At 33.9% G+C, this 27,610-nt stretch overlaps 3 protein-coding genes across 6 annotated transcripts; 2 read left to right on the top strand and 1 right to left on the bottom strand.

Annotated features, from left to right (window-relative positions):
• Window positions 1-2,572: 2,572 nt before the first annotated feature.
• On the bottom strand, window positions 2,573-7,579 carry LOC139852204 (uncharacterized). Its single transcript, XM_071841448.1, has 4 exons — window positions 7,460-7,579; window positions 4,318-4,403; window positions 4,068-4,119; window positions 2,573-3,943 (listed from the first exon to the last, which is right to left on the bottom strand). The coding sequence occupies exons 1-4, from the start codon at window positions 7,577-7,579 to the stop codon at window positions 2,573-2,575; spliced, it is 1,629 nt and encodes a 542-aa protein (XP_071697549.1).
• On the top strand, window positions 7,421-9,911 carry LOC139894102 (uncharacterized). 2 transcript variants are annotated; one of them, XM_071877335.1, is made up of 5 exons: window positions 7,421-7,552; window positions 7,817-8,093; window positions 8,214-8,336; window positions 9,150-9,440; window positions 9,535-9,911. In XM_071877335.1, the coding sequence occupies exons 2-5, from the start codon at window positions 7,845-7,847 to the stop codon at window positions 9,730-9,732; spliced, it is 861 nt and encodes a 286-aa protein (XP_071733436.1). In that variant the 5' UTR covers window positions 7,421-7,552; window positions 7,817-7,844; the 3' UTR covers window positions 9,733-9,911. The 2 variants fall into 2 exon arrangements, with proteins under 2 accessions (XP_071733436.1, XP_071733495.1); XM_071877394.1 differs by lacking the exon at window positions 7,421-7,552 and adding an exon at window positions 7,611-7,717.
• A 3,574-nt stretch (window positions 9,912-13,485) lies between these two features.
• Window positions 13,486-23,007, top strand: LOC139886035 (ADP-ribosylation factor GTPase-activating protein AGD5-like). 3 transcript variants are annotated; one of them, XM_071869776.1, is made up of 11 exons: window positions 13,486-13,558; window positions 14,935-14,993; window positions 15,091-15,181; window positions 16,037-16,091; window positions 16,187-16,277; window positions 16,382-16,583; window positions 20,708-20,894; window positions 20,990-21,165; window positions 21,759-22,010; window positions 22,373-22,434; window positions 22,522-23,007. In XM_071869776.1, the coding sequence occupies exons 1-11, from the start codon at window positions 13,508-13,510 to the stop codon at window positions 22,724-22,726; spliced, it is 1,431 nt and encodes a 476-aa protein (XP_071725877.1). In that variant the 5' UTR covers window positions 13,486-13,507; the 3' UTR covers window positions 22,727-23,007. The 3 variants fall into 3 exon arrangements, with proteins under 3 accessions (XP_071725877.1, XP_071725875.1, XP_071725876.1); XM_071869774.1 differs by having other exon boundaries at window positions 22,519-23,005; XM_071869775.1 differs by having other exon boundaries at window positions 21,762-22,010; window positions 22,519-23,003.
• The last annotated feature ends 4,603 nt before the right edge of the window (window positions 23,008-27,610 follow it).

Below are 27,610 nucleotides of genomic sequence, written 5' to 3'. Positions count from 1 at the left end.
GGAATGGAAAAATGGGGTGAATCATAAAAACGAGATTACTTACAACAACAACAGTACCCAATACCACTTGAGTGGTGTATGGGGGAGGTGAGATGTAGACAATCCTTCCCTTATCCGAGAATAAAAACAAGTCATTTCTCCACCCAGAAAAGTAGAGAAAGTCATCCCTCTCTTTATTCGGCGGATAAAGAGATTGCTTCCGAGTGGACCTCCGGCCTTTTTTTTTATTTATTTATAAAAATAGTAAAATAAAAAAAAAAAAAAAAAAAAAAAATATATATATATATATATATATATATATATTGAGACGCCATGAAAATGATAGAATCAAAATTTCATGGGTTTAAAAGTCTCCCTGAAAATCAATTATGGCTCTAAGCGGCTAAAAAATAAAAATACTAATACTAGTACTAGTGTTAGTAAAAAATAGTTAAAAGCAATAGTACTAATATTAATACCACAAATAATATTAATAATTAATATTAACACACCCATAATACAATAATAGTAATAATAATAATAATAATAATAATAATAATAATAATAATAATAATAATAATAATAATAATAATAAAAATAATAATAATAAAAGTAATAGTAGTAGTCGTAATAGTACCAGTACTAGTAATACCAAGAGTATTATAGTAGTAGTAACAATAATAAAAATAATACTAATAGTAATAGTAATAATAATAATAATAATAGTAATAATAATAATAATAATAATAATAATAATAATAATAATAATAATAATAATAAAAATAATAGTAATAATAAAAATAATAATAATAAAAATAATAATAATAATAAAAACTAACAATAATAATATAGAGATAATAATAATAATAAATAAAGTAATAATAATAATAAAAAAAGTAATAAAAAGCAAAAAAAAGCAAAAGTAAGAAACCTAATGAGAAATACTATTAAAAATAAAAAAATAACATAAAAGGACGTAACCCTACTCGACTATTCTAATTCTAGCCCTCCACGCACCCCTATCAGAAGTCATGTCCTCAGTCAGCGAAAGCTCCCTCATGTCGAGCCTAAGTCTATCCATCCACCTACGTGTAGGTCTACCCCTTCTCCTTACGCCATCGACCGTGAGTGCCTCGACTCTCCTTACCGGGGCAATACGAGGTCGCCTCATCACATGCCCAAACCATCGAAGCCGTTCTTCCCTTAGCTTGTCGATGATGCTACAGACTCCAAGGTTTTCCCTAAACACACCATTTGGGATCCTATCTAACATGGTTTTACCACACGTCCACCTAAGCATCCTCATTTCTGCTACTTCCATCCTTCTCTCTTGGGCCTTCGTCATTGGCCAACATTCTGATCCGTACAACATGGCAGGTCTAATAGCTACTTTAAAGAATTTCCCTTTTAATTTGAGTGGGATCTTCTTGTCGCACAAGACCCCTTTCGTCGCTCTCCACTTCAACCAACCTACCTTAATACGATGAGTCACGTCTTCGTCTATCCTCCCCGATTTGTGGAGGACCGAACCTAGATATCTAAACGACTCTTGTGGGTGCAAGATCTGGTCCCCAATGTTGATAATCCCTCCACCATTTAGTTCATCCTCACTCCTACTGAATTCGCACCTAAGATATTCTGTCTTTTGTCTGCTGATCCGTAACCCATTTTGTTCTAAGGCCTCCCTCCATTGTTCTAGTCTTCTGTTAAGCTCCTCATTTGATTCTGATACAAGCACGATATCATCGGCAAAAATCAGACACCAAGGGATGTTCTCTTGTATTCCTCGAGACAGCTCGTCTAGAATCAAAGCGAAAAGGAAAGGACTAAGGGCCGATCCCTGGTGCAAGCCTACTTCTATCGGGAAATACTCTGTGTTTCCCACAGGCGTCCTGACACAGGACTTCGCCCCATCATACATATCCATAATAGCTCTAATATATCTACTTGGGATACCCCTAACATTAAGTGTCTTCCAAATCAGCTTTCGCGGTACGCTATCATAGGCCTTTTCTAAGTCTAAGAAGACCATCTCTAGGCCCTTTTGTTTCTCCCTATACTTCTCCATAACGCTTCTTAAAATATGAATTGCCTCCATCGAAGAGCGCCCTGGCATGAAACCAAATTGGTTTTCTGAAACCGTAGTCTCGCGTCGAAGTCTAGTCTCAATCACTCTCTCCCAAAGCTTCATAGTATGACTAAGTAATTTTATGCCTCTATAATTACCGCAGATTTGGGCATCCCCTTTATTTTTGTAAATAGGGATAATCTCGCTGAGTCTCCATTCCGTAGGCATTTTATAACTTCTAAGCGTCTTATTGAAAAGACACGTCAACCACCTGACACCATCCTCGCCCAGGCACCGCCACGCCTCTATTGGGATCTGGTCAGGTCCTACAGCTTTGTTTCTACCCATCTTTCGTAGTGCCGAACTTACTTCTTCCTTCCTGATTCTCCTACAGAAACTGTTGTTCCGGAATTGTCCTATTCCCAAGTCCTGCGGAACTTCTTGGCGCCCAGGTCCTTCACCCACGAAAAGAGTTGAGAAATACCCTTCCCATCTTTTCCTAATTTCTTCTTCCTTCACTAAGGTTTAACCGGCTTCATCCTTGATAAACTTGATGTTATCTATATCCCTCCTCCTACGCTCCCTAGCTTTTGCAATCCTGTAAATATCATTTGCTCCTTCTTTGGAGTCTAGTTTCCTATACAAGTCTTCATACGCTTTATCTTTTGCACGGGCAACGGCCTTCTTAGCTTCTCTGTTGGCTTCTTTATACCTCTCTTCTGCCCTAGTTCTATCTTCACGTGTCCCGTCCCGGCATGTAATGAGCTCCTTAAACCTCTGTTGCTTAAGTGCGACTTTGGTTTGAACCTCATCACTAATCCACCATGATTCTCTATTAGACTTATGTCCTCTCGATGTCCCTACTGCCACACCTAAGGTTTCCTTGGCAACATCCCTAATAGCAGATGCCATCCTATTCCACATCTGATCTGCGTCCATTTGAGTAACGGTATCCATTCCTGCCTCTACTCTTTCCAACACTGAAGTTTTAAAAGTTTCGGCTTTCCCTTCAATCAGATTCTTCCAAAGGATCCTAGGTTGGACGGGTCTCACTCTTTTAGTAACCCGCCTCTGCAGAACCAAGTCCATGACCAATAATCTGTGTTGGGTGGAACAAGTCCAGGTAGTCAGGGCTCTACAGTCTCTGCAAGCTCTAAGGTCCCCTTTGCGAAGCAGCAAATAGTCAATCTGGGTACTATGTCCCCCACTGTGGAAAGTAGCTAGTTGTGCTTCCGTCTTCCTAAAGAAGGAGTTTGCAACAACCAGTTCGTGGGCAACAGCGAATTCGAGAATAGATCGTCCTTCTTCATTCCGAACTCCGTACCCAAAGCCCCCATGGACACCCGTATATCCGTCCGAGATCGTTCCTATATGACCATTAAGGTCTCCCCCAATAACCAATCGATGGTCGGCGGGGCAACTCCTCACAACTTCATCTAACGCTTCCCAAAAGCGAACTTTTTCATCATCTCCTAAACCAGCATGGGGTGCGTAAGCGCAAATGACCATGTAAGTCTCCTCCTGGATAACTACCCTAACCGACATAATCCTATCGCTACACCTATCCACACCCACAATATTATCCTTATAAAGGGGTCCTATAAGGATCCCTACCCCGTTTCTAGCTACTCTAGAACCCGAGAACCACAACCTGTAGTCGTCCACGTCAACCGCCTCTTCACCCCTCCATCTGGTCTCTTGAACACACAATATGTCCACTTTACTCTTACGTAGCGTATTTACAAGTTCATGGGCTTTGCTAGTCAAAGTTCCTACATTCCAACTACCTACTCTAATCCTAACGCGAGTATCTCTACTCCCTCTAGACCTACCCGCCCCTAAACTAATAGGACATGACCTCAAGTAACCATGCGTATGTGACGAGTTAATCTTACCCTATAAACAGCGCACTAAGTAGAAAAGAGTTGCTAAAGACACAGTAGAAACAACTAGCAAAAACGCTAACGATAGCAAGAGTGCAAAAAAAAAAAAAAAAAAAAAAAAAAAAAAAAAAAAATACCGTAATAAGTAGTAACAGGAATAACAGGATTCCTACAGGTTGAAAATCAAAGCTACAGGTTGAAAAACAGTAGGTATATGGGAAAAAAATGTAACTAAAAATAATAAGTAGTTATATGTAATGAAGAATCAAATAGAAGTGTAAACAGCACCGTTAGGTGCAAAAAAGGTAGTAGAACAGAAAAGTTAAGGGTCAGAGAAAACAAACACGGCCTTGTAAGAACAAGGGAGTTCCGGCAACCGGCGGCTACCGGCGGCACAGAGGTAGCAGAGCAGATAGCAAATTAGCGAGGTTTCTGGTTCGCAAGGACTTTTGCTCCAAGCTCGGTAATATTCCCTGCAAAAAAAAAAAAAAAAAAAAAAAAAAAAAAAAAAAAAAAAAAAAGTGACCGGAGTACTATTCCGGCGACCTGACAGGCAGCGCGTGGCGGCGCGTGGAGAGAGGTTTGTCGGCGAAAGTTGTACTCTCAGGTTCGGAAAATTGCTGCGAGTATAATGATGACGATTTCGACTTCCAATTCGATCGGATCCTTAAGTTTGTTTTTAGCTCATTAGTCATACAAGTTGTTAAATAATGGTTCCAAATGTTTTTGACTCTAAGATGGCTGTTAGGAATGAATGATTAAAGGTGTATATACCAATAGTAAATACATCTAGAAGCTGTGTATTGTACGAGTACGAATACGGGTACATACGAGTAGAATTGTTGATGAAAATGAATGAGAATGAATTGTGAGCATTTTTTCTGAGTAGAAGTACTTTGATATGTGCCTTGAAGTCTTTCAAAAGTGTACTAATACATATTAATACACTACATGTATATACATTTTAACTGAGTCGTTAAGTCACCGTTAGTCGTTACATGTAAGTGTTGTTTTGAAACCTTTAAGTTAACGATCTTGTTAAATGTAATTAATCCATTGTTATAATACTTAAATAAGATAAGATGTTAAATTGTTATGTTATCATAATAACATGGTGTATAAATATATCTTAACATCATATATATATATATATATATATATATATATATATATATATATATATATATATATATATATATATGTTAAAATACTATTACAACGATCATCGTTACATATATGTCTCGTTTCGAAATCCTTAAGTTAGTAGTCTTGTTTTTACATATGTAGTTCATTGTTAACACACTTAATGATTTACTTAATTATCATTTTATCATGTTAAATATAGTGTAACAATATTTTAATATGATACATATGTATTTAGTAAGATGTTGTTATAACGATAATCGTTATATATATCATTTTCGAGTTTCTTAAATCAATAATCACATTTGTTTGTATATAACTCATTGTTAACATATTTATGGAGATACTTACTTATCATAATCTCATGTTAACCATATATATATATATATATATATATATATATATATATATATATATATATATATATATATATATATATATATATATATATATATATATATATATATATATATATATATATATCCATTTATATAACATCATGTAGTTTTTACAAGTTTTTAACGTTCGTGAATCGCCGGTCAACTTGGGTGGTCAATTGTCTATATGAAACTCATTTCAAATAATCAAGTCTATACAAGTTTGATTGCTTATCATGTTGGAAACATTTAATCATGTAAATATCAATCTCATTTAATATATATAAAGATGGAAAAGTCGGGTCACTACATCACACACCCATTTCGGATCATCCACTAACCCCATTAACACCCATTTGCTTAATAACTAGGTGTGCTAGTAATTAACTAACCAGTTATGACTCATAAGTCCATTTAACATTTCCAAAACCCTAGGTTAGTCATCCTTGGGTTCTCATGACCCAATTTTACCCAAGAACACCCAAAATCACCAAATATGGGTTTTATATTCATCACTAACCCAAACCCTAATCCTTAAACAAATTAAAATAAGGAAATCAAAGTTAGGGCTTACCACCACAATCACAACGTAGCTAGTGATTAGATGAACAACTTTAACACACGCGGTTTGACCCGAAATCAACTTCTTCCTCCTTGATTTGAGCTTTTTCTCTCTCTCAAATGAGTTTCTCTCTCTAAACTTGAAGTATAAAGATGAAGGTGGTTGAAAGTGGAGTTACGACACTCCATTCACTGATCTTGTGGCCCTTAACTCGGCCCTAAGTGAATTTACCAAAAAGCCCTTCCATAATATCAATTAAAAGAAACAGAATCCGGCTACAGTAGCAGTGCGCCACGCGCACCCTTAAGTGTGCGCTGAGCGCACCCTGGTCTGGGCATGCTATGACCTCGGTTTAACTGCACAATATTTCCCACACTTTAAGTACCCTATTTACACCACTGTACAATAATTATTCGGGTCTTACAGTTAAATCCCGCCGTTATGCTCCACCGTTACCACCGCAACGCTGTGTTTTGTTTTGTTTTGTTTTGTTTTTTTTTCTTTTCTTTCTTTGTTTTTCTGTTTTAATAATATTAAAAGTACTTAAATAATGAATTTAACACCGAGATTTAACACTGAACGATTTTCCCCGTTTTAACCTCATTGTTAAATAGAGGTGTGCACCATTTGGTTTCAAACCGAATATCGAATCGAATCCAAACAAAAAAAAAAAATCAAACTGAATTTTTTAAACGGTTTCGGATCGATCGAAACCGAAACCGAATTCGTAATTCGATTTTTTGTTTGATTTTTGGTTTTGAAAATTTTAAATTCGGTTAACTGAAAACTAAATTAAAAACCGAATTCAAATTAATAACATATTAAAACATATTTATAATTATAAGATTTATATATTTGTATTATATTTGATGTATTATTACATTTTTATTAAACAATAAACATGTTATATACCATGTATACTTAAATTAATTCTACAAGCGTTATTCATAATTTATATGTAAGTTTATGCTGGTTATGATTTATTTTTAGTGATTTTCGATTTTAACCGAAATCAAACCGAAATCAAATTCGATTTTTGATTCGATTTTGGTTATGGTTTTAATATTTAAATTTGGTTTCGGTTTGATTTTAGGTTTTGGTTTTATAAGGTTCAAAACTGAAAAAACCGAACTGAATAAACTAAAAAAACTAAAAACCAAACCGAATAACAGCCTAAACTGAACCACCCCTAATAACGGTAAAAACCAAACTAAAACAATCCAGTTCTATGCGAATATGAGACCCAGTCATGATCTCCCAAACGTACTATTCCCAAGTTAATTATTGAAGGATAGGATCCGATATCGAGATTTGCGCTGGTTATGATCAAATGTCATATGTAGGGCCCACGTAATATTTTACGTTTCCTCGTGGCCCAAAATCTATAATATTTTTATTTGTATAATTCTTTTTTATTTCTTTCTTGTATACTGAAAACTACACCTACCCTCGATAAATTCGTGGCAAAAGTAACAAGTGAAGCAGACACCACACTGATTACTTTTTCAATCAATAATTCTTGATCTCCACTCCCTTCAAGGTATCCCTTAATCTTTCTAATTTTCATTAATTTATTTATTTTGTTTTTTAAAAGATCATTAATTTACGTTACAGTTTGCCTTTTTGGTCACTTTCTTGATTTACTTGTTTCAATCTTGATGATGGTGTTTCTTCTCATTTATGTAGAGTTCATATGTGGTCAACTGTATTTAACTTACTATGTTACCAAATCACTACCAATTACGAGAAAATTAGGGTGAGTTTTTAATTTACAATTAATTGTTAATTGTTTATGTTTATGTAGGTTTGAGCATTGAAGAGGTACTATAGTGATGACTCATAAAGAGGAGATTTTGATCGGTTCTGGAACACTTGTAGCGATTACGGTTATCTTATCGTTAAAGTTGTTTAACGATCATGTTAATAATTGGAAGAGACCCAAAGAGCAAAAGGCCATTTTAGTCATTATATGTATGGCACCAATTTATGCTATTGATTCATATGTTGGGTTGCTTGATATTCGTGGTAGTGAGACATTTTTCATGTTCTTGGACTCGATTAAAGAATGCTACGAGGGTCTGGTGAGTCTTAAATCCTTGTTTAATGACCCTGCATATTTGTGATCAGTATTAGGGTGGGATGATGCATCTAATCTAGTTTTTTTAAGAGAAATTAATTAACAACGGTTTAATCGAATGCAGGTGATGGCTAAGTTCTTGGCTTTGTTGTACACTTATTTGAATATATCGATAAGCAAGAATATAGTCCCGGATGAGATTAAAGGCAGAGAAATTCATCACTCGTTTCCTATGACTCTCTTCCAAGTAAAGTTGATCCCTTTTGGTCCTTTTTTTACTTATTTATTGTTGATTGTTGATTGTTGATTGTTGAAATTGATAGAGAAATAAAACTTTATTGTTGATACGAGTTTTAAATGTTCATAGAGGTTACATTTTTAAAACGTGCTTCTCGGTAATTGAATCTATTTGGGCTGTTATGTGTCCCAAGGGTCAAATAAATGGGTACGAATTCACTGGGTCGATAGTTACCCAAGCTGTATTGAAGATGCATAAAATTTTTTAAATCATTCTTTACGATCATCATCGTACAGTAGTAACTTATTGTTTTGCATCATATCCGAAACATTAATTACATATGAAGTCCAAGGAAGGAAAAGACGACACATGTCTGACTTTGTGTGTGCCAGCCCAACTCGTTTTGACCTATTCTAAAAGATACACATTTTAACTCATTTGTATAGACACCCATACTCAGCCAGCTTAAAAGATACCCTTCTTCACCCATTTAAAGAGATACCCTCACTCAACCATTCGAAAAATACCCAATTTGAAACATTGGTGAACCCGCCCATTTGGCCACCTCTAGTTGGTTATAGGCTTCTTAACTCCTCCTACATCATGTAATCCAGTTGTTCCAGTAATGTCCTGACTAGATTTTCAATTTGTTTCATATCAAATTTCCATCAGATGTATCACATGGTTGAATCATATGCAATTTCATACAAGAATTATTCATGTCACGTAGATATCATCTTTAGCATATATAAATGGCATGTTTATATTTTTTTTATGAAATTCACAGACAATATGATTGACATGTATAACGATTGAATGCAGCCTCATTCAGTTCGCTTGAACCATCAAAACCTGAAGCTCCTTAAGTACTGGACATGGCAGTTTGTAGTGATTCGTCCCGTGTGCTCTGTCTTGATGATCGTCCTTCAACTCCTTGAAATCTATCCCGACTGGCTTAGCTGGACGATCACTATGATCTTGAATGTATCTGTTTCATTGGCATTATACGCTCTTGTCGTTTTCTACCATGTATTTGCTAAAGAATTAGCACCACATAAGCCTCTTGCCAAATTCTTAACTGTCAAAGGGATCGTCTTTTTCTGCTTTTGGCAGGTACAATTTTCAACTTATGTAATAAATCTTGTTTGGCATGCTCATTTGAAACATTTGTACTTAATCTTGAATCTTTATGTACAATTATTTTCAGGGAATTGTACTAAGTGGTCTTGTGTCAGTGGGCATAATAAAATCAGAACATTTTTGGCTTGACGTGTCGCATATTCAACAAGCGTTGCAAAACGCACTTGTGATTGTGGAGATGGTGTTTTTTTCCATGTTTCAGATGTATGCATACACTGCTGCACCATACAAGGTGGACGAGGTGAAAGAAAAGAAGAAAGAGTGATTGAGAATTTGGATCAAGATTCGATTTTTGGATGTTATTATTAATCTACGTACAACTGTTGTGTTTAGCTTACAAACATATATGAGATTGTAATAATGATTATTCCTACTTGAGGGGCTTGTATTTGGATAACTTGAGGCATAATAAATATTGAATGAGTGCCTTATAGTTGTTCCTTAAACAATCGATCTATGTGTAATTATAACTGCATGTATCCATATAGACTGTGATTGAGTATGCATCAATTAGTTTGTTCGATATGATCATGCTTGCCATTTCGTATGCTTGAGTAAACTTGTGTATCTGGGTGGTTTCGACTGCACAATTAGTGCAATGTTTGACTTGCATCTAGTAGTTCAGTAATAGTGTTTGACTATTGGCGAAACACTTTCTGCAAATTCTCAGTTTATAAAAATCATTAATCTGTTCGTATTATGAACACCAATTACAAGGCCTTTCTGTTGGTCTTCTGAATGCTGCAATAATTTGATGGAAAAGTTAACGAACAAGTGATGAGTGTAAAGAATCAAATTGGTTGTAATCATGGAGAATATAGTGAAAAAAAATGGTGGTAAATTGAACATCAATCCAAGCATGGATAAAAGTGATAATCTCTATAAAGGTTTGACCTTGGTGGATAATGGAAGAATGAATGAAGATATCATTGTCTATATTATGTGTGGATGGTATAATGATTGAAGATCATAAGCTGTACAGAAATGAATGTTGGAAAAATTTGACTATCAAAAGTCAAAGTAGTGATTGGAATGTGCAGTCAACTATTTCTAATAGAGGTGGAGATTATTTCTTGTGTTTAGATATGGTTATTGATTGTAAAATTAGTATAGGAAGGTTGATTTTTGGGTGGGATATCCTTTACATCCCCTTCAGGCAAGTTTACCTTCAAGTAATTTGCACATATGTTTCGTCTCAACAAATGTTTACCTGGTTCATCACTTTCTACCAAAAAAATAATAAAAATCATTAATCTTGTCTTCATTTCATAGGCATAAGATCAATTCTAACCCAATGTTAAAAACATTTGGTAACGCCTTAAGTTCCAACTTGGCACAAAATGTCGCAATCTATCGTCATTAACGCGACGTCAAATATGACGCCATAAGAACGTTATTCACCAGGTTGGCGGAATTATATTTTTGCGTTTGATAACTTTTTAGCCAATCAAAATTTAACACCTATTATATATATTATCAACTTCTTTTTTTCCTCACTCAACTTCCAATCATGTTTTATCACACAATTCAAAACTTTTCACACAAATATAACACTAACCACCCATTACTCCAAGACATTTCTACGCTAGTCAGAACACTACTTTTTCTTCATAAATTGCAACATCTGACTCCACATTAGAGTCGGGTAAGCTTTTTGCCAAACATAGTTAATTTATGTGCCTTTAGTAACACAGTTATCTCATTTTTCATTTTTCACACTTGCTATATGTTTTATTTACAAGTAAAATTACTTTGTAATAATTAAGACAATATTTATATTATAAACATATTATGCTAGTTTTATGAGCTCGTGCGTTTCACGACAGTTTTATAAATTAGTATTCGATAACGTTAACATTAATACTGATTAGCCGTATAATATAGTTACGAAAAAACCTTTCAATTATTTTTCAATAAAAATGGTCTATGATGTATGAGTCACCGTTACACGGTAGTACATAACTAAAATAGTTCACAATGAAAAATGCAATTTACACTATGACTTTGTTTTCTATACCGTTTGTTGTTGAGTTCGTACAAACACAAGAATGTTTGTATATGTGAAATTAAAAATGTACGTGGCGAATATATTTTAATATTAATATAGGTATTATACTGTGCATCTATATTTTCTATTTCTATACATAATTGTAATTTTTATATAATAATAATAATAATAATAATAATAATAATAATAATAATAATAATAATAATAATAATAATAATAATAATAATAATAATAATAATAATAATGATTGATGTATCAACTACATCTAAGTTGAACAAATATTTATATATGTTTATAAATATATTATAATAATAATAATAATAATAATAATAATAATAATGATGATGATGATGATGATGATGATGATGATGATGATAATGATGATGATGATGATGATGATGATGATGATGATGATGATAGAAAGTCAAAATTTATTAAGTAGGATCATCCTTGGCTTTACTCCATATTATCAGGTCGATCCCTATCTTTGATTACCGGACCCGTTAAGTTGTTAACTGACCACCATCCACCACTAAAGATAAGCAGCGCTCCGCCAGTGGGGCATGCAACGAGTGTTAACGGACGGAAATGTGGGGCCCAGTTGAATTTTTGAAATTCCTTTTTACTCAAACGGCTACTTTGCTTCTTTTTTTTTTTTTTTTTTTTCAAATTAATAAACCATTTATAATCTATATATATCAACACATTTGACTCTATCATCACTACCATTTCATACACTCTCAACACTCATTTCATACAATTACTTCAAAAAAATGTCTCAAAGCAATGATTTCTTCAACTATTTGGTAAACCATTCAATCTCGTCACCAAATCATTCGTCATCGAATCAAGCAAGTAATTCATCGCAAGTCAAACAAGTTTTTTTCTCAACAACAACAATTTGTTCAATCACAACAACTACCATTTCAACAACAACTACAATTTGTTCAACCACTACAATTACAATTCGCCTGACGCTGCCTCCTCACATTGTTCATCCGACGATGTTCGTTCTCAAATCTTGCTATCCCAATACGAAATTGTTTTAACTCAAAAACAAAAACGTGAATCTGCGTTAATGAAAGTAATGAATCGCACCTTTGGAAATTTCAATACAACCGTCAACCCGGACTTGCCAAAAAAACCAACAATTCTTCAAAAATATCGCGAAAAAATGAAAACGGTCTTGTTATCGGACGAAGACGAAGTCAACGAAATTCAAGACAACGAAGATCAAGACAACGAAGACGATGACACCACACCTCTCGAGTTGTTTGTTTATTTTTATTTAATTATGTAATGATTTTTATTTTATGTGAACTTTTTTATTTATTATTGTAATGTTTTTATATTACTGTAATGTTTTTAATTTTATTTAATAAAGAGTTATTTTTATTTATTTATTGTATTTAAAAAAAGTTAAAGTTTGAGATGGAGTGTAAGATATGAAGAGATTAGTGAAAGAAATGTTAAAGTTTTTTGTGATGATTTGGTTCCCATGTGAATGAGTGAAATTGTATAAGATAGTGAGTGGCCTCATTATCATTATCTAACATTTAAATACATCGTACTATAAGGATCTTGTTCAAATTTAATTAACTTAATATGCTTTAGTCATCTACTAATATCATCTTTAATTGCTTTTTCTCTTATAAAATATGGAGCAAGTTACATGGAGTAGTTACATTCTTTGAAAGTTAATAATTACGTAAAAATTTCTAAATTGTAAAACCTAAAATAGCAAATTCTAAGCAACAGTTACGAATTATTCTATTTAAATAATCTATCTATATTCCTATTCCTTTTATCTTTGCAATTTTTCTAGCTCAATCAATCACAAAAAAGAATTAAAAAAACGCGGACCCAATCCGTAGACGAAATAGAACAGCAAAAATATCAAAGCAACTACCGATCTGTCACTTTCGATCGTCTCCGGTGATCATCGGAGCGATACTAGCGGATAGATCTCAACGTGTAATTGAAGCTGAGGTATATATCTATTTATTCTATTTATTTTAATTAATCGGAAAATATGAACGAGAAAGCAGGCGTCTCCAAGGAGCTCAATGCTAGGCACAGAAAGGTCCGTTCTCCATCTCCTTCCACTTGATCTGTAATTACTTTTGCGCAATTTTTAGGTTAATCGTTTGATCTCATGATTCATAAGTATTATTTACTATAATTCAATCTAACTGATCTGGTTTTTATTTACTTTAATGAAGATGAGTGAATATTTTGTTGTGTTTAGTAATTAGCTGGAGGTTATCTTTTTAGTTATTACAGAGATCTGATTTTTCCTATTTTTATTAATATATTTTTTTTCAATTGTGGCGTTACATGATATATTTTGTACAAATGGGACGTGTATATAGTAAGCTGTTCTTATTAAGTATAAGGCATGGTAGATGATAGATTTGTAAAATCGATGGTTACGATTACGTGGCGTATAGTGAGGATAATACCAATACCAATTCTTATTATATTGTTGTAATAAAAGTCACTTTTGATAATTTAGCAGCTGATGCTATAACCAAAAAACCTAAACTTGTAATATCAATCAAAGTTGAATTTATTCACTAATGTTTTAAAAGGTAAGGGTGGATCAAGAAGCAGATTACATTAGTGTGTTCCATTAAGTTGATGGTATTATGGGAAGTTATTGATTTAGATAGAAATACACATCTTCATATTTTGTTTTCTACAATCTGTTTATCATTCTAGGCTCTAATTAGTTGGTGTATCTTATAAAACAATATTTTCTCAAGGTGGACACCACTTACAAAGTAGTGCAAGAAGTTGTCTTGAAAGGGAAGACGTTTTTGTTATGACTTGAGGAGTGTTTGGAATTGCATTAGTAAAATACATCTGACTATTGTGTTCACAAAACGCAAGTAATTAGAAAATGGTGTTTGGCAAAAAAGTGAATGCATGTGTTTTGAGGAAAAGTAAACGCAGTTTTGTAAAGAAAGTTGGGACATGATTTTTAAAACACCGATTTGTAAATTCAAAATCTGATTTGAAAACACAAATTTTGCTTAGAAAATGCACAATTAGATGAACTTCATTACTACTAGATGTTAATGCTACCAAAGTGAGATTACTGAATAATTAAGATAGGAATCATATCATACAAACTTTCATCTTCTGGTTGATTTGGTCATTAGGATTGAGTATCGTAGGTTTAAAAGTTAAACTGTTTGCATATGCAAATTTTATAAATGAAACAATATGATTTCCTACTTTTTCCAAATGCCAGTGTTCTATAGTTGATGTTGTGCAAGTGTGTGGACCTGGTTCTTTCTATGCTTTATATTTCGTTTGTTTTCCCTCTTCTCTCTTTGCTGCTCTGCCACATCAGTTGTTCTTCCTTTTTCTTTTTTCATTTACATGTGGTACACCGAGGATTCTTTTTGGCCTTATGCTACATATCAATTGATCTTATGTGATATCCGTCTCCAGATACTAGAAGGACTTCTTAAATTGCCGGAGAATAGGGAGTGCGCTGATTGTAAAACCAAGTATGTGATGCATATATGTTTATGGTTAAAAATATATATTATATATTATTCTGTTATATATGTACCTCACTTGACGATACTGATCTTTTTATGGCAGAGGTCCTCGATGGGCTAGTGTGAACCTAGGCATCTTTATATGCATGCAATGTTCTGGTATTCACAGAAGCCTTGGGGTGCACATATCAAAGGTAATAATCTGATTTCTGCTAAACCTTCATTGTCCAACTAGTATTGTATGTGAAAGTGGTTGCAGAAAAACTTCCTATCTTAAAAAAAAAAAATTAATTTAACAATGTGACAAAGAACCGTACCAAATTAGTTATGAATAGCAAATATAAAGTGTGAGAGACAGTATGAGAAGGGGTAGTTGAATGCATAGAGAGAGTAGAACATTCACGAGTGATGCCATCTGACTGGTGGGTTTGGAATATAGAAACTGCTTACAAAGGTTAAGAGACATTATTAGTGCCACATCAGTGTCAATTTCTTAACAGTTTACGTATAAAAGTTTCATAGCTTGCTCATAATGCAGTAGAGTAGTAGTATACATCTACCAAGGCCCAGGGTCTGACTCTTTTTTACCTCAATATGATTACTGTATGCATATGTTCAGACTTGCAGAAGCTTTATCTTCGATGTTACCATAGGTTAGTAACAGTGAAGGGCTGCAGTGAGCTTGCATCATGATATTGAACTATAAATGTAGTGTTGCAGGTTGTTTGCAAATACTACGTTACTGCAATCCAATTGTGTACATTTATCATTTCCTAGTTAGAAAGGAGCTACCATTATGATCACATTCTCTTCCCTTGGCACCAATAAGAGTCTATGGTATCACCAAGCATACTGCATAAGTAGCTCATTTCGATTTTCCAATGTAGTAGCTATTGGATCAGTTTCGATGCCTGTTCCAGCTTGTGTATTACTAAATATAGGCATGTGTGTTGTCACTACTCTAAGTATGTTCTTTTCTATAGGATTAAACTGCCTATTAGCAGAAACAAGATTTGTTTTCTCATTATTTATTGTGCACCCATCCCCAGGTAAGATCAGCTACGCTGGACACGTGGCTTCCTGAGCAGGTTGCGTTTATCCAATGTAAGACAGATGTTTTTCATGTTATCTTTCTTCAAGAATGTATTTTATGAAAATCTGAAATTATGTTTCGTATGTTTATTTTTTCTTTATATTAGCTATGGGAAACGAAAGGTCAAATAGTTATTGGGAAGCAAACCTGCCACCAAATTACGATAGAGTTGGCATTGAGAATTTCATTCGGGCCAAGTATGTCCTCTTTTAGTACCTAAATTATAAATGATATAACACGATGCCTCTTTAATTCATTGTATATTTGTGAAGTCCTAATCTTCTTTGTATGTTATAATAAGGTATGAAGACAAAAGATGGGTTGCTAAAGATGGAATACCAATTTCACTTCCTGCGGCGCAAGAAGAAAAGGCTCCCGTGCAGTGGCAGAGACCTGTTGAGAGTCCTGTGGGTGAAAGAAAGAACTATCAAGCACATAATACAAAGAGCAGCACACCAGTTACTAGAATCAATCTTCGTGTGCCTCCAAAAGGACCTGAACCTGTATGTCTAGTTTTTATCATTTAACTCCCCGGCTTTCTATTTTATCATTACAGCATCATGTGTCATGTGATTAGAGGTGACAAGATGGGCGTGTTTGGGCAGGTTGCTTAATGCGTTTGAGTTATGCATGTTTTTTTTTTTTTTTTTTTTTTTTTGTTTTGTTTTTTGTTTTTTTTGTTTTGGTCGATATGGAGCTACATGCGTGGCTGGCTGTCTAGGTTTATATGACTAGCCAACACTTATTCGTCTACTTTTTATTTCTTAGAATGCGTTATGATTATTTAAAGTCAATGTGTTATTGTGTTAATATAATGTTAATGCTAATAACAACAATAAAATAGAATAATATTGATTTTAGTAAATGAATGTATATACTGAAAATTGAACTATGAGCCTAATCAACCCATTTGGCATGTTCTCCTTAGAGGTTATGTTTTTTTTATAGCCCATTTGATATTTGAAATTAGATTGATAAGCCATATTATAAGTTGTCCCATTTGTAAGTAAATGTGTCAAAAGTGCTCCCTCTGACTCTTTTTTCTACGGTTGACTCTTTCCAAGTTATTGTGTTTACTGACTTTACTTCTTGACTTAGATTAAAGTCTTAGGCTAGAATGTATTTGTAACTTTTGAATGTACCATTAGTAAATAAGCCTCAGCCAGAAAGCTCCTGTATTTGAATTATTTGTTTGTTTTTTAAGAAGTAGCATTTCACATGATCTAATAAGCAATAGTTTCATCATATTGAGATGATGGATGTGCACATATCTATTTAGTGTGGTAAAAGTTAAGACTAGCTAGTGCTGCCTCTGTTTTGAGTTAAATGCTCAAGCCTATAGGCGTGTTTGAGTTAAATTTGCATTTTGCTTTTGTTGCTTATTAGTAGAAAAGGTAAAGTTTGGTTTTTAACTTACTTTTTAGTTGGAAGCGTTCAAGGTTTAAAAAAACGGAAACGTGCCTCGAGGCGTTTTCCCTTTGTGAGGCGAGGCGTATGCCTCGAGGCGAACCGAGGCGTACGTTCGAGGCGGAGTTAAAAAAATACATAAAAAATTATTAGATATATATAATCGATAATATATAATATATAATTAACAGGGACTGTTATCATCATTTTATTAAAGTTTCAAGGGTGTATATATAGTTTTTTCTTATTATTAAAGTTTAGTAAAACTTTAGGGGCTGTAATTGAAATTTGATAAAAGAAAAATAAATTAAAATATTTAAATATATAAAGATATACGCAGTATAGATAAGATTAGATCAGAATCAGATCTGTGCTTCTTTCTTCTTTTCAATTACGGATTCAACAAACTAAGCCTTCACCTACCTCTTCTTCTTTTCAATTACGGATTCAACAAACTAAGCCTTCTTTTCAATTACCAGATCTAAGCCTTCATCTACCTCTTCTTCTCATTCACGGATTCAACAAACTAAGCCTTCACCTACCACTTCACCTAATTTAGCCGCCACAATTTTCCCGCTATTTTTTCTAAGGGGCGTACGTTTTTTCTAAAAAATTGAGGCGTACGATTTTCAGTGTGAGGCCCAAGTGTGAGGCGTCCGTTTTTATTCAGCAATGAGGCGTTCGTTTCGAAACGGTGAATTGCAATTTCGTAGTGAGGCGCGCCTCGAGGCGTATGAGGCGTACGTTTTTTTAAACTATGGAAGCGTTGATACCAATTTCTCATGTCGGTGGAACTTTCAAGTTTCAACAAGTAATTTTAGTGTTACAACATGCTTCTATGATATCTGAGGGATATCTAACACTTCCTTTTTCTATATATATATATACCGGGGGGAAGCGGGGGGAAGCAAAAACTTTTTTTTTTTCTTTTCGTTTTTTGAAAAAACTTTGTTCACGAACATTATAGATGAGATGAAAATATGAACATTTAGTAGAGAGACTTTGTGATAAATGTTTTTATTTTGGCGGGAAAACGCTCGAAGAAGTAATATATAACAATTATCGTGTTTTTCGAGCGTATGTTGAGGTTTTAGCTATTGGGGTTTAGATATTAGGGTTTAGAAATTTAGGGTTTAGGGTTTAGGGTTTAGATTTAGGGTTTAGATTGAGTTTTTAACACGAACGGTTTAGGGTTTAGGGTTTGGTGTTTTGGGTTTATGGAATAAACCCAAAATACCAAACCCTAAACCCTAAACCCTAAACCCTAAACTCTAAATCGGGCTAAATTTTACTTCACAAAACATGAAAAAAAACCGTTCATATTCTGATAGGGATGCGTGGAGGGCTAGAATAAGAATAGTTGAGTAGGGCTACTTTTATTATTATTATTGTTATTGTTATTGTTATTGTTATTACTGTTATTACTGTTATTACTGCTATTACTGCTATTACTGTTATTATTCTTACTATTACAATTATTAGTATTGTTATTGTTATTATTATTATTTTTTGTATCACTATTATTAATTATTAGTGTATTAGTATTTGTATTACAAATATTTATTACTATTAATATTTATATGAACTATTATTATTACTATTACTATCGTTTTTATTAGTTTTATATACTGTTACTAATAGTATTAAATGAGTATGTTTTTGGTATCTTTGGTTTTGGATGTATGCATGCTTGCTTGGATGTTTGTACGTATGCACGTAGGTTCTTGTATGTTTGTATGTACGTATGCATGCATGTAGGTTTTGTAATGAAGGTGTGATGCAGTTACACACGTTTTTATATGTGAGTTTGTTTTTTATGTATGTATATTTGTAGGTAGGTATGTATGTATGCTCGTTTTTTACTTTGTCTGCAGGTGTGGTATATTCACTCATGTATGTATGTTTTGCTAATAGGTTTATGTAGGACTGGGTGTTTATGCTATGTATGTATGGTTGTATGTGTGGCTTTATGCATGTATGTATGTACGTAGGTATGTTTCATACTTGTACGTAGGTATGTCTCATGTATTTACGTAGGTATGTCTGGTGTGTATGTAGGTTTAGGTATGTGTGTATGTATGTACGTATGTATGCATGTATGTATGATCAAGTGATTCGCATCGCTCGGTGCATCTTGGGACCATTATGGCTGAGGACGACTTCCCTTGCTCTAGAACTTGGTTGGTTCCTCTTAGTTGGGTGGTTTCGGGGGTGTCTACCGTAAAGGTGCATGAGTGGTTTTTGGTTTGCTAAGGGTGGTTGGCTCTTTGCTTGCGCAACAACTTCCACCCGGCATGCCCTCGAGTTGCTGTCCACAAGGTCTTTTGGCTCTATTTATTGAGGCAACGACAAGCGTCGTTTTAGTGGCGTCTTGACTGCCGCTCAGAGCCTAAATTGATTCTTAGGCATGCTTTAAACCCCATGAAAATCTGATTCTACCATTTTCATGGCGTCCCCCCTATATTTTATTATTATTATTATTATTATTATTATTATTATTATTATTATTATTTTTATTATTATTTTTTATTTATCTTTGTATGTTTTAATTTATTTTTTAATTTCTATTTTCTAGTTTTAAAAAAAAAAAAAAAGAGTCTTTTTTTTAGCCGGAGGTCCTCACGGAAGCAATCTCTCTACCCTGGAGTAGAGAGGGGGATGAATTTCCTTTACCGTGGGTGGAGAATTCTCTCGACTCGTGGTAACAGAAACGACTTCTCTTCTAGTTTAGGGTAGAGGAAGGATTGTCTACACCTTACCTCCCCCATACCTCGCAGGCGCGGGATTGGGTATTGTTGTTGTTGTTGTTGTTGTTATTTTTGTCGATCGTTTTCCCGCCTAAATAATAACATTCATCACGAAGTGTCTCTTCTAAATGTTCATATTTTCGTGTGATCTTGATGCCGGGGAAAAAAATTCCAAAAAAAAAAACGGAATTTTTTTTTTTGTTGCTTCCCCCCGCTTCCCCCCGATTGGTTACTTCCCCATTGATCCTGCCCCTATATATATATATATATATATATATATATATATATATATATATATATATATATATATATATATATATATATATATATATATATTGCATAGATCCATGTATTTTCTTATGTGATTGTCATATCTTCTACTTTAAGCAAGTTAATGGATACTTGGGTTCATTACGTGTTCATTTTGTATCTTACATATTAAGAAAGTTCATTGATATATTTTTACTCAATAGGTAATACAGAAAGCTGAACCAGTAGCTCCTGCTGCTGAGTTGGCAAAGGAGGCTACTGAAACTGTTCAACCTCCTAAGGTTGATTTTGCTACTGATCTTTTTGACATGCTTTCAATGGACGATGCTCCTACTGATAAAGTTCCAGAAACGGCTTCTTCTACAGATGATCTATGGGCAGGATTTCAATGTATGTCTGTACTTTCCTTAGATATACGTGTTTTCGTACCTCGTATTATATTTACAGCCGTGCTTTACTGACTTACCCTTCTATTATATTTATAGCTGCTGTAGAAGTACCAACTTCAGGGACAATTGATGTTACAAAACCTGTTGACAACCAGGTCAAAACCACTTCTGGAATAGAAGATCTATTTAAAGATTCACCTCCTCTTGAACAACCCAAAACGCAAACGCCTCAGAAGGATGTCAAAAATGATATTATGAGCCTTTTTGAAAAGGTACCATTTCCAGAATAAACGTCTTTTCTTGTGTGCCTTGTTGTAGAGGTGGCAAATTTGGCATGTTCTCTAATGGTTTAAAAACATAGAGCTTTCGAAATCAATCACTTAAAAAATTATGTCATTATTTCAGTAATATAACTTTTGTAATGATTTTTTTTTGGAAAAAGGGGACGGTACCCCGGAGAATTTTATACCATCAAAAAACGAAAAGTACATGGGGGGATGATTTTTAGTGAACCATCCGAAACACTATTACACTTTCTACCAAACTAGAAAGCATAGAAAATAAAACATTCACCATAATTCATCCCTATACCAATAAAAGACAAAGTCTATACAATCACCAATACCATTTCTATACAAACACTATTAACTTTTGTAATGATGTTTCACGCTTATACTGTTTATTCGAAAAAATATTTGTTTGTTTTGGCATTAACCTGGTATCTTTTGGGCTGTACTAAAATTTCATCTTTTGACCTGTTACCAAACAAGCCATTATGCCACTATGATCACCTATGATATTAATGTTTGTTTTTCTTTGATGGCCAACATGAATGGGATCTGAATAAAGTTTTTATATATGATAGCAGGGTAATAATACATCATCACCATATGCTATTCATCAACAGCAACTTGCCATGCTAGCTCAGCAGCAGTACCTGCTTATGGCTGCTGCAGCGAAATCAGGTGGTTTGCCAAAGTTTCCTGCAAATGGGCAACAGAACGTACCTGGTGGTACAAATATGTCCAATCAAAACTGGCCAAATGCTGGCTTTCAACTCCCAGGAATGCATATGCCAGCTCCTGGAAAAGATCAACTTGAGAAATATTTGCAGCAGGTATAAATTTTGATTTACAGTTTTTTGGGTTTATGTAGCGGTCGCAGATGGGCAGTCCGGGAACGTGTCATAGTGGATGTTTTTTTTTTGTTTGTTTGTGTGCATGCACATTGGATTAGATGAGTTCTAGTTTGACAGAAGCGATTTTTGCATAAAAATCTAGAATTTAACAAATATTTAGTGCTAAATATGAATGTTACTACTATTATATTATTATTTCCGTTTGATAATCTGAACTGTGTGTTTGACATTGTACTTTTTTAACAAATACGTTTGACCCGCTAAAAATGTACTCTTCAAGTCTTATTACTATGCTATATATTGAAATTTTTTCTATGTACTAATTTACATTTTTGAACTAGATGGGAAACATGGGAGCAGTAAATTCGGCTGGGAATTCATTTCAGGTTCCAACATCCAGCAGGTATATTTCTATCTCAAGTGTACTTTTTCCCTGGCGTTTATAAAGTGCAAATTCATAACACTTCAAAGCTATATATTCTTATAGTAGCATTTACGGCATGGGTCTTAATGCAACTGCCAATGGCATGATGCCACCTGGAAGCATGGGTCAGAATCCTTCGTTCAACGGCATTGGGCCCACTGGAGCTTCTAAACCATCAACGACTTCTTCACTATCATCTGCATCTCCTTCTCAGTCTACCAAAGACTACGACTTCTCCTCATTAACTCAAGGGATGTTCTCAAAGCCGTAAGCTTTTTCATGCACTAGTTATAGTTGTACCGTAAAGCTTAATTCACAAAGAAAAAAATATATATATTTTTCCTGTATCGAGTATTGTAAACTATCTGTAGAGGATGCAGGTTTCAGCTTTTATTTCTTTTCATATATATCACTTCTACATTACTGAGCATGGTCCATTTGTTTTGTATCAGCATGTATTTTTTTCGACGTTTCCAATTTTATCATTTTCCATGTATGTGAATGAATCTTGAAATTAAAAGATTATGCACTTTATATACAGTCATTTGCTTGTTGGGTTTTATTAGGATAATTCATGCGCTTTGTATGTAAATACCAAAATATCATATTATTGTACATAACTTTCCAACCTTTCATGAAGTCATCATATAACTATTATTATCATGGAGAAGGCTAAACGTAGCCTTTGACGATGTTTAAGCATACAAGATTTAGATTATAAAATTCTGTTAAATTAATTGCAAAACATAAATATTTATTTTTTTAATATCGACTTTTCTTGTATAATTTTTGTATTAATGTTATTTATGGCAACTAGGGATGTCAATAGATCGGATATGGATCGAGTGACGCTGTATTCATATCCATATCCATTTAATTTTTGTTCATCCATATCCATTTAGTTTCAAGTCATCCATCCATATTGGATTAAGCGGGTTAATGGATATCCAATGGATGTTAAAAAAAATGTTATAATATTTTCTAATATGCAATTAAAATGAAAACTTAGTATAGTAAAAATAATTATAATATGATATAATTAAAATTTATCCATAAGAATGTGTAATCTTTGTCGAATATATAAGTTAAATTTACTATAAAACATAAATTATGAAAAATTAAATACAAAATTTGTAAGTTTATTTTGTTTGATATACGTATTTTATTGTCATATCGTATAGTTAATTCATTATAAGTTTGAAAGCATAATGTAAATTTAACGGTAAATGAACTTGTAATAGGAAATATGTAAACATATATCTATATTTATGTACTTGTATATGATGACGTAGGGTTTTATTAATTAGGGCCTACGATTGACTTAGTGCACAAGTTATCTAAACCATAATTCCCAACTATAAATATGGGTCAAAAACCTACATCAAGCACACTCCTCCCATCGCATACGGCTCTCTCCATCTCATGCTAAATGCCTCTTTACGGTGACTACACGATCTAGGGTTTTTTCCTACGGATCTCGTAGGGTTTTTCTCCCTCTGGTCGTTGATAGCTTCCGACTATCGACCGACGGGTAATTGGTTAGCCACCCTCCCGAGATCATCATCTCGGGTACGGGTTATCACGGTAGCCGGACCTGAGGTTAACAACGTTGACGCCTAAAAAAACCCATCTCATATTGTTGTTTGTTGATATATTTTCCCTCGGAAAATATATGCATAAACAAATGTGTAATTATTGAGCTTTTAATTCGTTATATGTGGTTCAGGTGCAGGTATCTTTCGCGCAGACATTCGCGCGTTTGCGCAACTGTGTGTGCGCTCTCTTTTCGCGCGTTTTTCGCATAGTTGTCCGCAGTTCTACGCACACCACGCATGCGGTTTTGCGCACATCTGTTCGCGGGTTTACGCGTAGTTGTCTGCGCGTGCTCTCGTGAACTTGTTTTCTGCAGCCTAACGAGAAGTTCGATACGATACTTGACAAAAATATCATACCGAACTTGGGGGACTTGATGATGTAGGGTTTTATTAATTAGGGCCTACGATTGACTTAGCGCACAAGTTATCTAAACCCTAATTCCCAACTATAAATATGGGGCAAAAACCTACATCAAGCACACTCCTCCCATCGCATACGGCTCTCTCCATCTCTTGCTAAATGCCTCTTTACGGCGACTACACGATCTAGGGTTTTTTCCTACGGATCTCGTAGGGTTTTTCTCCCTCTGGTCGTCGATAGATTCCGACTATCGACCGACGCGTAATTCGTTAGCCACCCTCCCGAGATCATCATCTCGGGTACGGGTTATCACGGTAGCCGGACCAGAGGTTAACAACGTTGACGCCTAAAAAAACCCATCTCATATTGTTGTTTGTGGTTATATTTCGGGTGGCAATGGATATATCCATAGATGAAAATTTTCATCCATGTCCATATCCATATCCATTTAGGTTCATCCATATCCGTATCCATATCCATTTAGGTTCATCCATATCCATTACGAAGAGGGTGAATCGGGTGGATATCCACCGGATCGGGTGACCATTGCCATCCCTAATGGCAACTGTTAGATATAAATATATATAAATATATATATATATATATATATATATATATATATATATATATATATATATATATATATATATATATATATATATATATATATATATATATATATATATATATATATATATATTTTAAAAACCCAAGATATTATTAAAGCACTATAAGTCTATAAATAATTACACATCCACCATGCTTATATATCCGATTTTTAGAAGCATGGGCACATTATATGTACAAAACAACGCGAGAAGAGGATTAAAAGGACTGAACAAAACACGATCGATACATAAGATTTAAACGAAGTATTATCCAATGCCCGATCTTTGAGAAGTTGTGTCAAGATAATAGCGAGGATTAACAAGCCATTGATGCCACTCGATGTTGAGATTTTTAGCTAGTCTAGCAATCTACTCGAACGATTTGTTGCGAAAAACTCTTTAATTTCTATTATTCAAAATGAAATACCAGCAAACTCATTCTATCGTTTGCCACAATTTTCTACCGATAGCGAATTGTGCACCACTTCCATCCCCGTTTAATTTCTTCTTAGTGTTATTGTTCTCTACAATAATTTGGAAATAATGTAACGTAGGTCAGTAAATTTCATAACACTTGTAGGTAGCTACCGTACCTTCAGTTTGACTTTTATGGCCCTCTTAAACATGACTCACCTTCCTAGTTTTATACATAAATCTGGAAAACCTATAGAGTTTCAACATTACTTTGGGAGTTTGGGTTGTAATATTTTGTAACTAAATAGTTCCTCACAAATATGTATAGTTTGCTTGTAGTCTTGGGAGTTGACTATATATTCTTTGAAGTAGTTTCTTTATTTAATCTTTAGCAAGCAGCTCTTTTTGGATAGGGAGTTAATGAATATACTCCCTTCTACACTTCCTGACACTAGGGATGGCAATGGCCACCCGATCCAGTAGATATCTACCCGATCCACTCGCTTTATGATGGATATGAATGAACTTAAATGGATATGGATATGGATATGGATATGGATGAACCTAAATGGATATGGATACGGATATGGATATGGATGAACCTAAATGGATATGGATACGGATATGGATGAAAAATTTCATCCATGAATATATCTATTTACACCCGAAATACATATACAAATACATAAATATAGATATATGCTTACACATTTACCATTATTAATTTATTTTCCGTTAAATTTACATTTTGCTTTAACCTTATAATCAAATAACTATGATATATTATAGTATAACACGCATATATCTAACAAAATAATCATACAAATTACATATTATTTTTTCATAATTTATGTTTAATAGTAAATTTAATAAATTATGTTCTATCTTCGATGAAGATTACACTTTCTTGTGGATAGACTTTAATTATATCATGTTATATTTATTTTTGCTATACTACGTTTTTGTTTCCATCACATATTAGGAAATAATATAACATTATTTGAATATTCAATGGATATTCATTAACCCGCTTAATCCATTGGATATGGATATAGACGGATGACCTGAAATTAAATGGATATGGATGTGGATATGGATGAATAAAAACTAAATGGATATGGATATGGATACGGCATCACCCAATCCATATCCGATCCATTGCCATCCCTACCTGACACTATATCGGTCAAATCATCCACTATTATTTGTTGTTTTTTAAGTTTAGTGATAGGCATTAATTTGATTTTTTGGTGGTTATACACTCTGATTAATACTAGTAGTTAACTTGTATTTATATTTATACATTAATATAAAATTAAAAATAACGAACCAAATGATTTTATCACAACAAAACATCAAATGTAATTTTTGATCTTCCGAATTTTTGTTTATTAAATTTTCGATTTTTACTTAAAATAAACAAATAACAAATTTACTTAATTAACATAAAATAACATAACATTTAATAATAACAATAATTAATTAATTATTTAAATTATTTTTCAAGACTAAAAACATATACTCTATTATTTAACTCGATAAAGTGTATTTTTATTTAATAAGTAAATTTTGTAAGTGGAACATTTATTTTGGAATAAATTAAAACGTCAAAGTGGTTAAAAGATTTTTCTATACACAACAACTTGAGATGTTGTTAAGCTGCATATAGGGATGAAAAAAAAAACTCATACCCGATAGACAAACTCGAAACCCAGTATATATGGGCCGGGTTCAGACCGAGTAAATGAGTATTGGGTTGGGTATGGGCATGTTTTTTAATTGTTTTGCGAGTCCGGGTCTAGGAATGGTTTCAGACACAAACTTAGGTGTTGTTTGTTTTTCACATTGCACACCTTATTAGGTCTTATGTCTGCGAGGGGCGGGAAGACATTTATATTTAAGATGGTTTGTTTTTTTAAGGACATAAGCTAATATAAGATCTGCAAATATTCATATCTTCTAATTGGAAGCTCTAAAATATAGCTTCTAATTTTGTAAGACATTTTTATCTCTATCCTTCTCCACCCACATCTATATGATTGTTTTATAACCTTTATCTCATTCCTATCTCCACCCACATCTCCAGAGCCACATAACCACCACCACGTAACCATCATTTTCGGCGACACCATCTCCGACGGTACCATCTCCGACGACACCATCTCCGGCGACATCTC

The sequence above is a fragment of the Rutidosis leptorrhynchoides genome, chromosome 1 (genome assembly GCF_046630445.1).
Source record: "Rutidosis leptorrhynchoides isolate AG116_Rl617_1_P2 chromosome 1, CSIRO_AGI_Rlap_v1, whole genome shotgun sequence".
In the NCBI taxonomy this organism is placed as follows: Eukaryota; Viridiplantae; Streptophyta; class Magnoliopsida; order Asterales; family Asteraceae; genus Rutidosis; species Rutidosis leptorrhynchoides.
Note: the sequence above shows the minus strand (reverse complement) of the source record. Positions and strands in the feature narration are given on the sequence as shown.